Raw genomic sequence first — 15,447 nt, forward strand, 5'->3', positions numbered from 1 at the left:
GAGGCACCACCACGAGAAAGCACGAACTGCTGAAGCTGCCGGTGCAGCCGCAGTGCATGGGGTCAGGCAGGCAGACCGGGCAATCCTGAGAGAGAGGCCAGCTCGCGTGTGCTTCCTCTGACTGAAGGGGAACTTCTCCCGAGGGAAAGCGACAGAAAGCCCCTTGCACAACGCCCCTCAAGGTACCCCCAGACTCTCTGTTGCAGGAAAGGGCTGTTCGCATGAGCCGCGTCGGCGCATTCAATGTCGAACATACGGTTTCCCGGGTGTATCCGCACGGCCGGCCCATGCAGAATGCGCTAGCTGGAGCCGCCGTTGCCGCAGCCGCTTCCAGCCAAAGCAGAGGGCGGTGACCGCGTTGTCAACACTCCACTCCTGGAGAAGGCATTTCCAGGCCTCTCTCCCACCCATGTTGCAATGGCAGCAGCCTCGGTAGGCGCTCAGACGCCGAGCCGCTGCAGCTGCCGCCGTTGCCGCAGCCGCAGGGCTTTTTGCGTCATTAGTCAGCACTGTCTGCCTAAACGAATGACCAGTAAAACTCATAAGATCACTAATAAGGGGGAAAGCAGCCCAACGCCACGAAGAATCACCGTTCCTGGGGTCCACGGTGTTACAGCCAGTCTGGCACGGCGGCTGGCCACTTGTGTGGGCGATTCACATTCTTTTTGTGCATAAAGATGCCTCGATATTACCGAAAATGTTCAAGCTCGCAAGAATATCAGTGTTATCTGGCGTGTCTGGGTATCAACGTGGGGAAGTTTCGCACTGCGTTGAGCTCTGATCGCCTTCTCGGCCTTCACCCCTTCCGGAGAAAGTCTCACGCTACGTCCTCGCGAGAAGGGTTTCGCTAAACACATTCGCAGGCTTAATGGCCACCTGAATTCAATGCCCTCATTCTTTTTAGCCGGACTACGCACTCCAACGCGTCATATAAAGTCGTGGTTCAACCATAGGGCCCGCCTCCCTGTGAGTCAAGTACAAAGGGTTTGTCCCCTACAATGAAACTACGAAAATGCCTCGTCCTTATAAGGCGCGCTTTTTAGGCACTAGCAGGGATTCTGAGGGAAAGTTGCTATTTTAGGCTCAACTGCCGCTCGCAAGAGTTCATTCAGGAGCTGAGAGCGACGACCCCCTAAGTGTATCTTTCACGCCGAGTTGCCGTTTCTATACGACTTCGTCCAGTTTCACAGTGTTTGTGACGCCTTTTCGGGGCGTCGAGCGTTGCAAGCGTCGTTAACTGCGCAGTCGCTCGCTATCCGGTAGAGCAGCCACCAGTCTTCGGCGCGGAGGCGTAAACTTGCGCACACGGAGAACCCGCACCGAGGTGATCGTAGCTCCGTAGTGTAGCCCCACAGTAAGGCGAATGCGGAAAACGATTTTTTCCAGCAGCCTCTCGTGCCGCCGAGAACGCTGCCTCTTGGCGATCCTGCCGTGCTCGGCTTGATGCGCTGCTCTTTAAAGCGACTCGTCAAAAAAGGCTGCTGCCTCACGGCCGAGACTTACTCGTGCAGTCTCTTGCCAGATGTCCTAACTGCATAATTGAAAAACGCATACGCGCATCACCACCCCTTAGACCCCTAGCCGCACTAAGCCATGAGTCGCCCTCTCCCAAGCCCCCCTCCCCCCCGCCTTCGTACAGACACATCAGCATTCAGCATGCAACGCAACCCACCTTCCCACAAAGGTAGCAGTTCCTCTCTTGCCGCGTCATGTCTTTGCGATCCGCTTTGCTGCAAAGCAGTACAACGCACTCACCAAACTCTGCACTGCCCCGCCAGACGCATGCATCATTCTCGCGCCGCACACCGATGCACACACACGCAGCAAGCAAGCCTGCAGAACTAACGGTCCTAGCAAAGGCCAAAGCCACCCTTCTAGGTCTTACACAAACTCTAGATACGCCTCAGCTCACTGCGCAGCCATAACCTCATGGTATCTTCCAGCGCGTTGATGTCTAAATCGCTCGAAAGGATCTGAGAGATCCACTGGCTGCACCGGCTTTGGGGGATCCGCTGTAGCGCCCAACCCGAGGCGCGCGCCTCCTCGAGGCCCTGCAGCAAACACAACGACCCCACCCCACCCCAACACACACAGCATTCGCATTGCAACATGGACACAAACTCGCCATCATCAGCTAGCGGTAGCAGCAAAAAGCACATCTTACCCACAAATCTCACACACACATACTTACCCATAGACACAGACACGCACACATACTTACCCATAGACACATATATATATATATATACTTACCCATAGACACAGACACATCTTACCCACAAATCTCACACACACACAACTTACCCACACACACACACACACACACACACACACACACACACACACACACATCTTACCCACAGACACACACATACACACACACACACATACACACACATACACACACACACATACTTACCCACAGCCACAGACACACACACACACACACATACTTACCCACAGCCACAGACACACACACACATATATATATATAGCTTACCCACAGACACGCATCTCCCTCACACACAGGTTCTGCACAAGTCTTTGCAGTTTCCCTCTGCACCTACCCGCAAAAGTGCCATCATCTGCCAAACCCATCTCCGCAGCAATCCAATTGCTGCTGCTGCGCAGGCCGCCTGGCTTCGGGGGAGGCCCCTCAGGAGCTTCTAAGCGTCGCTCCTTTTCCCTGAAACAGCAAGTGGAAGGGCATATACACACATACATACCTACATACATACAGGTGGCAAACACGCCTTCCCCTCCCCCTCTCGAGCATAGAAAGCCGCTTGTTGCCACCTTAAACAGATGTCTCAGGCGGCAATAAGCGGCAGTGCGAAGGGCAGAAGAAAAGGCCTCCACTTGCAAAAACGCTCATACACACCTGGCCTCAAGCTTCCGTTCCAGGCTGGCGCTGCTCGATCTGCTTCTCGAATAAAGACTGTCGCTACTCAAACTGCCGTCTCTTTCCGGAGATGGAGACAGCGAACTCCTACGGCCGTCCTTCTCCCTGAGCCGCATACCGCAGAAGTTATCAACGCCAGACAGACGCCTCCACTCAAACGCGGATCTGAAGAAACAACCTGCAAATTCTTCCTGAGAGGCGCGGCAGGCCAAAGCGTATGTTAGTGCGCTCCAAGCACGGCTGGCGCAAAAACAACAGCGCTGTCTGGACGCGATTCTACGATACGATCCAGCTATTTTCACAAAAAAAGGCACACGGCCGGAAAAAAAAACCCACAGCTTGCGTCTAAAGTTCTCCTCAATATGGTCGAGGTCTTCGTAAAAGTCTTGAAGCCGATCCGACAAGTAATCTGACGGCGGCTCTACAGCTGCAGCAGCAACACAAGCACCCCGCCTCTCCTGCTGCCTCCCCCCATCAACGCCCACACCAAAAGGCACCAGCGGGGGAGAGCCAATACACTCAGAAGAATGCTTGAGCACCATAAAGCAGCAGCACCAGAGCACCATAAAGCAGCAGCACCAGAGCACCATAAAGCAGCAGCACCAGGCACCATAAAGCAGCAGCAGCAACAACTAACGCGGGGTTGTCTGAGGGGTCGCAAGAGGGTCCAGTGGCCGATAGGGCACGAAGGCTGCATGCATATGGCGCGTCTGAAGAAAACACGTATTGCACATTCATTTTGCACGCAACTCGAAGCCTTTAAGTAAGCCCAACGTCACGGCAGACAGTAGTAGCCTTACTGCCTGCACCCGGAATGCCTGACTATGCACTTTCCGCAAATTGAGCGGAAAAATTGCAGCACACGTGCGCATGCAAGGAGTCAAAAACAATTTGATTCTACGCCTACCCGTTTTATAATACTGCGACACATCGTCGCCATGATTCCCACCGACACCGTCTCGGGAGTCAGCCCAAGCTCTTCAGGGCGCATATCAAACCCCCGAGAAGGCTCTGTAGCCAGAAACACATTTACATATCTATGCATATTGACACATACAGATGTGTGCATGCACATACACATATGCACACATATGTACACATATGCACATACATATACACATATGCACATACATATACACGTATGCACATGCATGTACACATATACATATGAAAATGCATACACACATATGAAAATGCATATACACATATGCACATATGAACACACATGTACACATATACACATACATGTACACATATACACATACATATACACACAAACACACACACATATACACACAAACACATACACATATACACACACATGTACACGCACAGAAACAGACACAAATGCATGCACATGCCCCTTCTCCAGGCATTGTAGAACCCCCGCCTCCCCTTGAGGATTTCCGCATTTGGAAGTTACTCGTAACGACTCCGACGAAGTGTACCTGGTGAGGTGGGAAGACCTCCGCTATCCAAAGTGCTGCTGCCTCCCGTTCGGCGCTGCAGCGAGGCACAGTAAACACAACGAGCACAAGAGAGCGTCCTGTACATACAGCGGCAGAACAACAATATCAAAAGCCCCTTGTTGCATGCAGCAGCAGCAGCTCTTCGCTATACGGAGAGTGGCGAATCTTTTCAGCAGCGGTGCGCAACAACTCCAGCGAGAGGCTTCCACCTACCAACCGACCACATTTCGGGAGGAGGAGAAAGAGGGGGGAACAAGCGCAATCAAGAAGGGGAAATCAAGGGATACGCACATAACAACAACAACCAGCAAACTGATTTACGCCACACCTCTGCCTCCGACCTTCCAGCATTTAAAGCCTGCTGAAACTGCTGCTGAGAAATGCGGCAGAAAAAGGCAACTTCGTGCCGCTCGTCTGCACTTAGAACGCCGCGTTCCACCCATAGAGACAGCACTCTATCAACCTTCATCACAAAACAAGGGCACACATACACACACACAGATATACACAGATACACATATTACATATATATATATATACAGATACACATATTACATATATATATATATATATATAGATACAGATACACATATTACACACATACATTTACACACAAATACACATAAACAGATACATATACACACACATACACATACAGAGATACACAGATACATACACATACATCTAGAGACATATACACATACATATAGATACATATACACATACATATAGATACACATACATGCATCTAGATACATATACACATACATATAGATACACATACACATACACATAGATACACATACACATACACATAGATACATATACACATACAAATAAAGACATACACATACATATACATGCACATACACACAGACACATACACATACATATACAAACACACAGATACACATACACACACAGATGCACACATACACACACTTATTCTACGAATCCTCGAATGATCAAAAGCGGGGAGACGCACGACACGGACAAAGCAGCGAGACAGCCTCGCAACGCGCCACAGAAGCGCTGGCTGTGTATGGTGCCTCAAGCCCTTTACCAAACACAAAGAGCACCCACTTTTTGTTCGCCTTCTGAGCTTCCACTTGCAGCCTGAAAGGCCTCCCTTGCCATCCATGGCAGCCACACCTTAAATGCTCTGAGCAGCACACTCGACTGCTTGGAAACAGCCTCATTCTGCAAAGCAAACGCACAGACACACAAGAACAAACATAAACGCACACAATCAAACACACACACACACATGAACATTTAAACACAGACATACTACAAACACACAAACATACGAACATTCACACATAAACATACAAACATTCACACATAAACATACAAACATTCACACATAAACATACAAACATTCACACACAAACATACAAACTTTCACACATAAACGCACAAAAAGACACACATGAACACAGAAGCACGTAAAACACCATAGACTCACAAAGATACACACACAAAAGACACACAAACATCCTCTCCAAGGCACTAAGGGCTCAAAGAAACAGCGGGAAGGCGGATGTTTCCAAGCACGGGAAATGGACGTGGTCAAAATTTTTTTTTCTCTGTACAACAGCACTTTGAGGGGGAGCGAATGCATGCAGAGGGAAAATAGGAAAAATATATACTTGAACAATGTCGTGCGCCAAGTAGAGGGCGTGCAGCTTGTGCGTTGGAGTCTTCAACGCCGTTTGTTCTTTGTACAGAGCAGCAGCCAATGCACAGCATGCAGCAGCATCTGCCTCTGCAGTACCCCCGCCACTGATGCTGTTGTTGCTGCTGTTGTTGCTGCAGCTGCTGCTGCTGCTGCAGTACATCTCTGCCCAGTGCCGGGCAGCTCGAATGTGCTCTGCAGTTGCTTCTTTTTCCAGTGTCTGCAAAACTTCCTGCAGCTCTCGATCGCGGCTCGGATTCAGCGCGTCCTCCTTTGGAATGCGCTTCAGCCGATACAACAGCAGTAGCGACTCCACGTCGTACTCCCACGGTGCCTCCTGTTGCTGTTGCTGCTGCTGCTGTTGCTGCTGCTGCTGCTGCTGCTGCTCACTCTGGGGAGGTGGTGGGGGAGGCGGAGGTGGCATCTCCTGCTCGGGAGAAATGCCTTTCTCGAAACACGACAGCAGATATCTGAGGCATTGGACCGAGGCAGCACTCACGAGCAGTCAGTTGTCAGCGCGGAAGCCTCCGCAGGCAGAGGCTTAGTGTGGTTCCGCCGCAAGGATGGCTGCTCTTTCTAAACAGCTCACCTGAAATACTCATAGCCTTCCCCTCCGGAGAGGAAGGAGAAGCGGGGATCTGAGCCGTCTCGCTGTCGCACCATCCTCTCCATCTCTGGATTTCTCGCACAATACTCTGAGCACAGCCCCCATACACGGACACACCTGCGTCTGTGGAGCTTCCCACTATGTGCGACGTGTGTCTGTTAGCCGCAATGCCTCAAGGCTGAAGACGCGCCAGACACACTGGCTACAACAACCCCCCTCCCTCTACAGCAACCCCCCGAATTCGCTTGCCTGCCATGGTGCGAATCCTCTTCGCCAGCTCAGCATCTGCCGGAGGAGCTATTGCTCCCTGTCGGGGAGCGAAGGCAGCGCCGTACGGCGATAAGTGCGACCCCGCATGCGCATACGGAGTGGCTGCTGCTGCTGCTGCTGCTGCGGCTGCTGCTGCTGCCGCCGCCGCCGCTGCGGCTGTACCCGCACTACTGGATGTACCAGAAGCAGCAGGCGACCCGTAGGCAGAAGCTGTCGAGGGAGATGCAAACGCGTACCCCTGCTGATACATTTGTTGTTGCTGCTGCGTATATGCATACCCACCAGGCGTGTGCTGCTGCTGCTGCTGCATGTGATGCTGCTGCATATACTGCTGCTGCTGCTGCATATACTGCTGCTGCTGTTGCAGCATCATCTGATGCATCTGATGCTGCTGCGCCGCGTCATACCCAGCAGCAGGGTAGCCAGCCATGTGCTGCTGCATGTACTGCTGCATTTGCTGCTGCTGGTGCTGCATGTACTGTTGGGGGTGGCCGCCCCCTTGGTTCCACATCTTGGCAGTCCGTGCTATGAGCGCGCACGAAGGAGCTGCCAGGCTTGGGGTGTAATGCAAGGCGTATGGCTCGGCTTTTGGCTCGCGGCGAAAGGCGGAAGGGGCAGCTGAGTTTTGCCCATAAACTGTCAAACTCCTAAAACCAATGGAGTCTACGAACTAGGCATATATGCAACAGGGCAGCATGGCGTCGGTGCAGAGCGCCCCTGCTTGACGAGCAGCTGCTGCATGCGCCTTGGGATTTCCAGCCCTTATGTATAGCTACGAGGTATTTGAGAGCTCTACAAACCTACAGTTTTGCCTTTGTTTTTGACAAAGCAGGTGGCCGCTGCTTACTCCTCTGCAGCTCTAGCTTCGCAGCCACTGGTCGCATGCAAACGGCAGCAAAGCCCCAAGCCCTCCGAGTCAGCCCCTCCACGGGGAGGTGCCGACGCGGTTCCCCTGTCTCCTGTGTGTATGTCTCTTGTCTCTTTCGCCACGATGCGCGCACACGAAGATGACTCTATCTCTCTGTTCCTCTTAACACCTATTGTTGCATTCTTTGACTCTTTGGACCCAACAACGCGCATTTAGCAAGGCCCTAAGCCAGGTCGCAGCAGCAGCACAGCAGCAGCAGCACAGCAGCAGCAGCAGCAGCACAGCAGCCAAGATGAGGGCTTCTTCAGGGTGGTTCTTCCGCTGGCTGGCATTGTGTGTGTGCTGTTTCGCGGCTTCTTCTGCGGCCTTCTCCCTCAGGAATCCCCCCTCTCTACCTCCAGGCGCCGCTGCCTTCGCGAATCCAGCGCCAGACCGAGTAACACCGCCGGCAGGAGGACCGCTGTCTGCTCAAGTGCCTTCCTCCGCCCCTTTGTCAAGCGCTTCAGCAGCAGCAGCAATACCGCCATCAGCCGCCGCGGAGGTCCCGTACACCGGCGCCCAGTCCGTCTCGTCCCTAACGCAGAGCGTTGCACTGCCAGTCTTCACAGCAGAGCAAATCAAGCAGATTCTTCCGCACCGCTTTCCCTTTCTGCTGGTAGATAAGGTGCTGCAGTTCGAGGCAGGGAAGCGCGCAGTCGGAGTCAAGCAAGTATCCAACAATGAGGACCCATTCAACGGCCATTTCCCTGAAAGAGCAGTGATGCCAGGGGTTTTGCAAGTATGTTGGACAAAAAAGAATGCGCTGGGCTCTATGGATGCATGCGTACACATATATATGTATATATGTTTCAGATATTTGATAAAGCTCTACGCTAGTGGCCGAGGGCCAGTTGTGGGCTCCTGTAATCTGGGGTGTACGTGTTGGTTCATGTAAGAAGCGCCTGGCTATACTCTCCTACTCTACGGACAGCACTCGAAAGGCTCAAATGTGTTCCAGAGCACTTTGAAAATGCTGCTGCTAGCACCTCGAGAAGCCTTTTTCGCACTTGCGACAAGGACGGCAGCGGGTTGAAGTGCGCATGGGGGCACCGCCCCCTTTGTTGGGAATACTGCGGCGCTTTGCCTCTATCTCCATCTTCGTACACGTGCCATTGTGTCTCCCTGAATTCTAGAGGCAACAAGTCATGAATTCGCTTGCGGGGGGGGTGCTGTGCTGTGCGCCTGCAGGTTGAGGCACTCGCTCAGCTGGCGGGAATCGTGGCGCTCCAGCCGCCCCTTTCCGACGGAAAGGGGCTCTTCTTTTTTGCAGGAGCAAACGGCATCAAATGGAAAAAGCCCGTCCTTCCAGGTAGCTTTCCTCAACGTATCGTGATCTAAGGTCTGAATTCATGACGCAGGTGTCTCCTCTGCGTGCCCAGCCGTCGCTCCACACCGGGGTGTAGTATGATTTTTTCAGGATCTGTTAAAGACCGCTCCTTCCCCTCTGTGCGTCTCGCTGCTGATGCCTTTGCTTCCGCTATATACCAGACGCGTGTCTTCCTCTTTCTGACTTTAACACCTCTACACCGCCTGCTCTAAACCAGCAGTTTCCGCTTCCGCTCTACCGGCCTGCAGGTCCCTTCTTGCGTTGTTGTGGGGGGTGTATGCGCGCAGGTGACACCCTGGTAATGGAAGCGGAGCTGCTAACGTGGAAGGAAAAGTTCGGCATTGCAAAGTTTGCAGGTCGGGGTTTCGTGGATGGACAGCTGGCAGTCGAAGTCGCAGAGATGACTTTCGCGTTTGGGAAGTAAGTCTAAACAGCGCAGTCGAAGCATTTGCGGAGTGAAGGCGACATTTCTCCGCCTTTCATCTTCCCGACGCTGCCTGCATCACGGCTTCTTCCACCTGCCGTTCCCCCTACAGGGGCCTCGCCACAACACATTTCTGCAGCCCGGCGCGTGACAGCCAGCTGCACTGAATAGGGCTTCCAGACGACAACATTCACAAGCTGCTTCTTTTTGCGTAGCTAGCCGAAGCTGGCTAGCTGCTGGTATCGCAGCTACTTCACGATGCTCCCGAGTCCGGGATCGCCGTACATCCTGGAAGCCGAGGATTGAGGCTTGAAATTAAGGTTTTTTAGGGATTTTGCGAGGACAGACCTGCACATGTTGCTAGTCGCTTTTACAACTTCCCAGACTGCAGCACCATTGAATGTTGAGGCTTCTCTAGGAACGCGTAGGTGTGGCCTACCTTGGGCTGTTCCCATGTACAAGGATCCGTAGACAGGGAAGGGCAACTTGCACGTGTACTGAAATGACGTTGGAAGAGCCGTCAAGGAGGGTTTGTTTCAGCGGTTATGACGGGCTTACAGGAAAGTTTTTGAGTACGCAGAGGTGGACAGGCCCCACAAAGAGACAGCCGCACAGGACCGACATTACTCCGTTGAGGACATGCGTAACCGCGTTGAATAGGTTGCTGGCAACCATTGCGCCTTTTCTGTGCAGCAAAGCAATGGGTGAACGGCGGTAAGATGGGACTGGCAGTCAGAGGCGAGGGAGGGCAAGGGGGAAGAAATGATGAAGCAGACGGGTTTTTGATTAGCAGCACAAAAAGTAAAACCAGGGAGGCATAGGCATCACAGCCAGCGGCACGCATGGAATCGAGAGAGTACTGCCGCCTGTTGCTGACCTGATGTAGTTGCATCGGTTGACGAGGTGCTGAAAACAGGAACAATAAAGGCAAGGAAAGAAAAGTGAAAGGTTCATTCTCTAGTTCTTTTAAATGCGGTCTAATGTGTGAATGGCTAGCTTTTGATTTTTATCGCTAACTTTTCCACCCAGCTATGCATCAGCATGAAGGCGCTGGATCTCACCTCGAGCTTCTTGCATGAGGCCGCATCTCTGCAGGGAACATCTGAATCAAAGGAACTCGAATGGGAGATGTGGTTTTAAAGACAGACGGCGGAAGACAACAACCCACAAACAGGAATGCACATATAGTGCACTGCCCAGAGGTAAACGGATGCGCATGAAATACACAAACGAACAGATACACAGGTGGACAGTGTGAAGGTCTGCACCCTTAGGTGAACAAGTGTATCTCGCTGTGTACATAGGTGGGTGGATGCGAATATATGTGCAACAATACATTTGAAAGGAGCCTACAAGACTACCCTGAGCACATGTGAACCCAGATTCAACACACGTATAGCGGCATATTCGCATGCAGATTGCAAGGCAAAGAACTAAGATATAGGCATTATGCACAACTGGGGGCATCTTCACGCATAAATACATTTTACACTAAGCAACCCGAAACAACCACATTCACGCAAGGCATCAAACACACGGCCAAATATTCACTGTAAAGGGAGACAGGCTCCGTCTGGCCTACCTTTTCCTGTCTGCAATAAGAGAATATCGATAGCCACGTAGGAAGTCAGAAGGCGCAAAGTTATGCACAGATCTTACCTTCATATCCTTCTCCAGGGCCGCCACCGCTAGAAAATGCGACCAATGTGGTTTGACCTCCACATTGAATACTTGCCTGAGCTGTAAGCAAATACAGTTCACAGAGACTAAGCATGAGAGCAGCTACTGGGGGAGAATTGTGTATATAGCAACAATGCAGCTGCATACATCATCATTGCATTCATACACACGCAGTATCAGTGCTTTGAAAGACGCTGGTATCTACATGGTGGGAAGCTTTAGTGTGTTAGATCAAGATTTTGTGCAGGGTTAAGCACGCAGATGCGGACACACAATCACATGAAATGCTGGGTCCTCCTCAGTTTCCGCAATCTGGCTGGCTCGTCTCACCTTGTGGAATTGCTGTTTCATGAGCTTTACAACGTTCTGCACGAGCCGCGTGTCGTCATCCATTGCTGCCTGTTGGCAATTTGTAATTTTTCAAAAGTTGTTTGATGACTTTGAGCCACAGACAAGTGTTGTTTATGACTCGTGCATGCGGACCTGCTGCCCCAAGTGTTGATATTGCGAATAAAACGAAGGCCCAAAGTGTTCGGTGAGAACATCCTGTTGCAAAATATTTACTGAACTTGCATGCTCCTTGTATTCTAGTCATCAAATTTTGGCATTTTACCCTTATGGTGGCTTCCTCATCTTCCGTCAGGTTTGCCGGGCTGTATGTGTGCAAACTTTCTGCCTTGCATTTGAACTTTGCGAATTTCGTATTTGCGGCCTTACGTGGAGCCGAACTCTTTCAACATCCTCCTAGCAAGCGGACGGCGTAAAAAAACGGACGTCGCAATTTGATTTTGCGTGCTCCTGCATTGTTAAACTATTTACCTTAGGGTCGACACTGCTGGAGCTGTTAGCGAAAATGAGTCAGAATGGGTACAAGTGGAAAAAGAAAAAATAAACCGTATGCGTTACCGCCATATTGCTTGCTGAGTCGCGTTTCGAGTTCCCGCAAGACTTCGCGGGTTGAAAAATTCTATGAAGATTCAATTCAGCAAAGACGCGAAATAATCTAACCCACAGGCGAATGGCAGCGGTCCCCCGATGGCCGGCTGCCAGCAATGCAGCACTCCAAAAAGAAAGAGAAATGCCAGCTTTCGCTTCATTCCGATACTATGAAAGAAACGGTATCCATCTATGGCAGCAAACCCCAACATGTGCGACACCCAGGTCAGTCCAGCTGCGTATACACCCCAACACGCCATTACGCCTGGTCTTCCACTTCCTTCGCCAAAAGATGAGCCGTAGCCTCTCCCTCTGTAAATAAATATGAACATGCACAGGAGGATACTTGTATTTTCATTTCATCATGAAGCCCAGTGCACGATTGGTCATAAATGGTGTTCGTACGAAGCTGGCCCTGACCTTCTGAATCCTTCTGGAGAAAATCCTTAATTGAAAACAAGAATCGCGGAGGCTGTTCAACGCCGTAAGGTGCGCATCTATTCACAGCAACTGCCCCAAGATAAGCGCGCCTGCACCCAACAAACATCATTCCCTTTTGTGATTCCGTTTCACAGTTCATGTTCCATAGTTCTCCAGCTCTGGCTCCCGATTTCCCAGTGTTGGTTGTCCGAATGAACAAAAAGCTTGAGAGGGCTCTTCTAGCATTTACTGATCACTTTGAACGGTGCATTCCCTGGTTTCACCGATCGGGCATGACGGCTACCGCTCCAAAGAACCAAGCAATAGCTATGCGCTTAGCATCTCACGCTCACCTGCATGCAATAACGGCTATAAGGAGGCTCCCCATCATTACAATTGTGGAGACGAAGTGACAGAGTGCAGTCGTCGCGGCAACTGCGCGTAAAGCCTCCTGGGGAATGACTTCCACCTGGCGGCCCCACATTAACTTGATGGCGACGCTTTGAGCCACATCTACAAATACAAAAACAAAAGCCCCGTGTTAAAAGACTTTAGAAACTTGTGATAAAACAGTTTCACCAGACACGGCCAACGCGAATAGCTGCACATACAAGTGCTGCCTTATTTTCCAGAGGGTCCCTATAGTGTGGGCCGTACGTCTAGAGACTTGCGTGCAAAACGCTGGGATTCCATGTAGTAAAATGGGCCCGCGAAGAACCTTAGGCGCAAATTCCATAGGGGTATACATTCATGAGACTGCACGCCTGTAAGTGTCGTTGCATCCTTGTCTACGGGGCAATACAGACATCGATGGGACGGTACATGTCAATCTAAATACAAATACGCCTGCACATCTATTTGCAGGCATATAGAATGTGTAAACGGAGGCTAACTGCATGCAGACAGCTGCTTGTAATGATTTCAAGCTCCAAGCTGACCCCACGGCTAGTTGCTCGCCTTTGAATCTTCGACATGAATCAAGTGTAAGTAAGGGTGTGAATGTCTGTATACCTGCAAGAAAGAGCTTCCCGGATCTGTTGATGAGATGGTTATGTTGCATGCAATAAGGAAAGCAGTAAGGATTTGAATTGGTAGCTCAAACGCACCATGAAATACAGCAAAGGTCCAAAGAACCCCCACACGCTGCTGCTCAGGTGCCATACCAGCACCGCGGGTCGTGTGAAAGGCCAGACGGACGGAGTCACTTGTCGTGGTTACCTAAGATAGAAGAGCAAAGGAAAGCCAACAAAAGCCAGCAACTGATGCAATGAAAAACGAGAGAACCTTGAGACACAGAGACACACGGCTCTGAACAAGTGTATCCAGCACGATGGGGACTGTACCATCAAACCATGTTTACACGTGCGACTAGCTATTTAAGTTGACAGGCAAACAATGACTGTTTGATAGATTACTGCGATTCCAAGCATACTCCTAAAAAACAGTTCGCATTTATTTGCAAATCGATGGACTCATGAAACTAGATATATATATATATAAGTATTACATTCTTACAGACTTACATGCCAACCCTTTAATCCCGAAATGCACATTTTGGTATCAAGATACACATACACAGATGTATACATGTGCAAATATCGACATTTTGTAATATGGCCAATGTAATTGTACACAAAGCTGTGTGCAGCGTGTTTGCATTCTTGCGTTAATTCATTCGACTAACGAGGGAGAAGGTTGTAGCCGCGAGTACTGCATAAAACACGAGGTTCCTGATATTGAACACCTTCTGCTGCTCCCTCAGCTGGAAACAAATGCCATATTTGAGGGCCTCCTGGATGCATGCGCGTAGCAGAAAGGCGTCGAGAAGGGCCCAGAGCAAGAAGCCAGGCCGAAGCAGCGAAAACACATTCGCAGCGGTGGCGGCCACATCCAATAGACCAACCACCATCATCCACCCGTGCCGCAACAGAGGCAGGCAGAAAAGGAGAGGCAGAGAGAGGGCAAGAGTAGAGAGGAAGACAAAAACACCCTGACAGATACACATTCGCAACGCACTGAACCAAATGCATGAGCCCTTGCAGTTGAAGAATCCCAAGTGGTTCGGTGGCTAGGAATACATATTTCAACCCCACCTGTAGCCATGCGAATGCACCTCTCCCGCAAGGAGATGTAACAAGAAACCTTAAGTTTGGCACAGTCTACTATCAGGATTGACATAAATCAATATTAGGGACACGCATCTATTTAAGGCATGCTAGCTAGAGCGTTCAAGAAATACGTCAGATTTGAAACCGGAACAAATACCTATGGATAAAGAGCAAGACTGACATGACCCATGAATTTCGATGCTGGCAAATGGTTGGAGCGCAGCCAGCAAATAAGCATCCCCCAGGAAAATACCTGTTTGTATGAAACGCGCTCTCCGAAGACCTGAGGTGCAGAACATGATCACAGAAATCCCTGCGACTTTTACTGTTCGTGCTGCCGTATAAGGCTTGCATGTTAACGTGCACCATCCAATACTTGCCCTTATTCGACTTTATGGCTGTGTATGTCTGTAGCTTTTAGTTGGTTTCCGACGACGAAAGGTGCTGCCGCCAACGAGCAATTCGTGTGTACCCACCTTCCAGAAGATGAGGAGAGCCACAATGTTAGGCACCGCAGAAAAGAAGGGCAGCGCAAAAGTGGGGGCTCTGACAGCGAGATAGGAGAACATGTAAACGAACGCAGCGTAGATAAAGCAAAGGAAGACACAGGTGGTTGAGCATCGGCCAGTGCAGAAAGGCTCCACCTTGGCCTCACTCTCTGATGGAGGTGGCATTGCCTCGGCTGGATCCTCCATATCCTTCATCAGAAACTGGTATTT

The 15,447-nt window shown here is 50.7% G+C and overlaps 3 protein-coding genes across 3 annotated transcripts; 1 reads left to right on the forward strand and 2 right to left on the reverse strand.

Annotated features, from left to right (window-relative positions):
* Nucleotides 1-240: 240 nt before the first annotated feature.
* On the reverse strand, nt 241-7,437 carry LOC34622567. The gene is made up of 16 exons (XM_026335768.1): nt 6,906-7,437; nt 6,639-6,744; nt 6,211-6,300; nt 6,024-6,156; nt 5,455-5,571; nt 4,693-4,834; nt 3,810-3,913; nt 3,540-3,612; nt 3,246-3,329; nt 3,081-3,194; nt 2,860-2,944; nt 2,568-2,686; nt 1,913-2,051; nt 1,673-1,730; nt 1,491-1,531; nt 241-640 (listed from the first exon to the last, which is right to left on the reverse strand). The coding sequence occupies exons 1-16, from the start codon at nt 7,435-7,437 to the stop codon at nt 241-243; spliced, it is 2,337 nt and encodes a 778-aa protein (XP_026191553.1).
* A 649-nt stretch (nt 7,438-8,086) lies between these two features.
* Nucleotides 8,087-9,584, forward strand: LOC34622566 (3-hydroxyacyl-[acyl-carrier-protein] dehydratase FabZ). Its single transcript, XM_026335769.1, has 3 exons — nt 8,087-8,572; nt 9,022-9,142; nt 9,448-9,584. Exons 1-3 carry the CDS (start codon nt 8,087-8,089, stop codon nt 9,582-9,584), a joined length of 744 nt encoding a protein of 247 aa, XP_026191554.1.
* Nucleotides 9,585-9,586: 2 nt separating this feature from the next.
* Nucleotides 9,587-14,625, reverse strand: LOC34622564. Its single transcript, XM_026335770.1, has 17 exons — nt 14,305-14,625; nt 13,632-13,838; nt 13,278-13,338; nt 12,974-13,133; nt 12,464-12,730; nt 11,878-11,992; nt 11,744-11,810; nt 11,595-11,659; nt 11,235-11,324; nt 10,943-10,946; nt 10,646-10,686; nt 10,462-10,490; nt 10,143-10,269; nt 10,024-10,081; nt 9,933-9,969; nt 9,842-9,872; nt 9,587-9,742 (listed from the first exon to the last, which is right to left on the reverse strand). The coding sequence occupies exons 1-17, from the start codon at nt 14,623-14,625 to the stop codon at nt 9,587-9,589; spliced, it is 1,836 nt and encodes a 611-aa protein (XP_026191555.1).
* Between the last annotated feature and the right edge of the window lie 822 nt (nt 14,626-15,447).

This window comes from Cyclospora cayetanensis, unplaced genomic scaffold (assembly GCF_002999335.1).
Source record: "Cyclospora cayetanensis isolate NF1_C8 unplaced genomic scaffold, CcayRef3 CcayRef3_contig_8, whole genome shotgun sequence".
Taxonomy (NCBI): domain Eukaryota; phylum Apicomplexa; class Conoidasida; order Eucoccidiorida; family Eimeriidae; genus Cyclospora; species Cyclospora cayetanensis.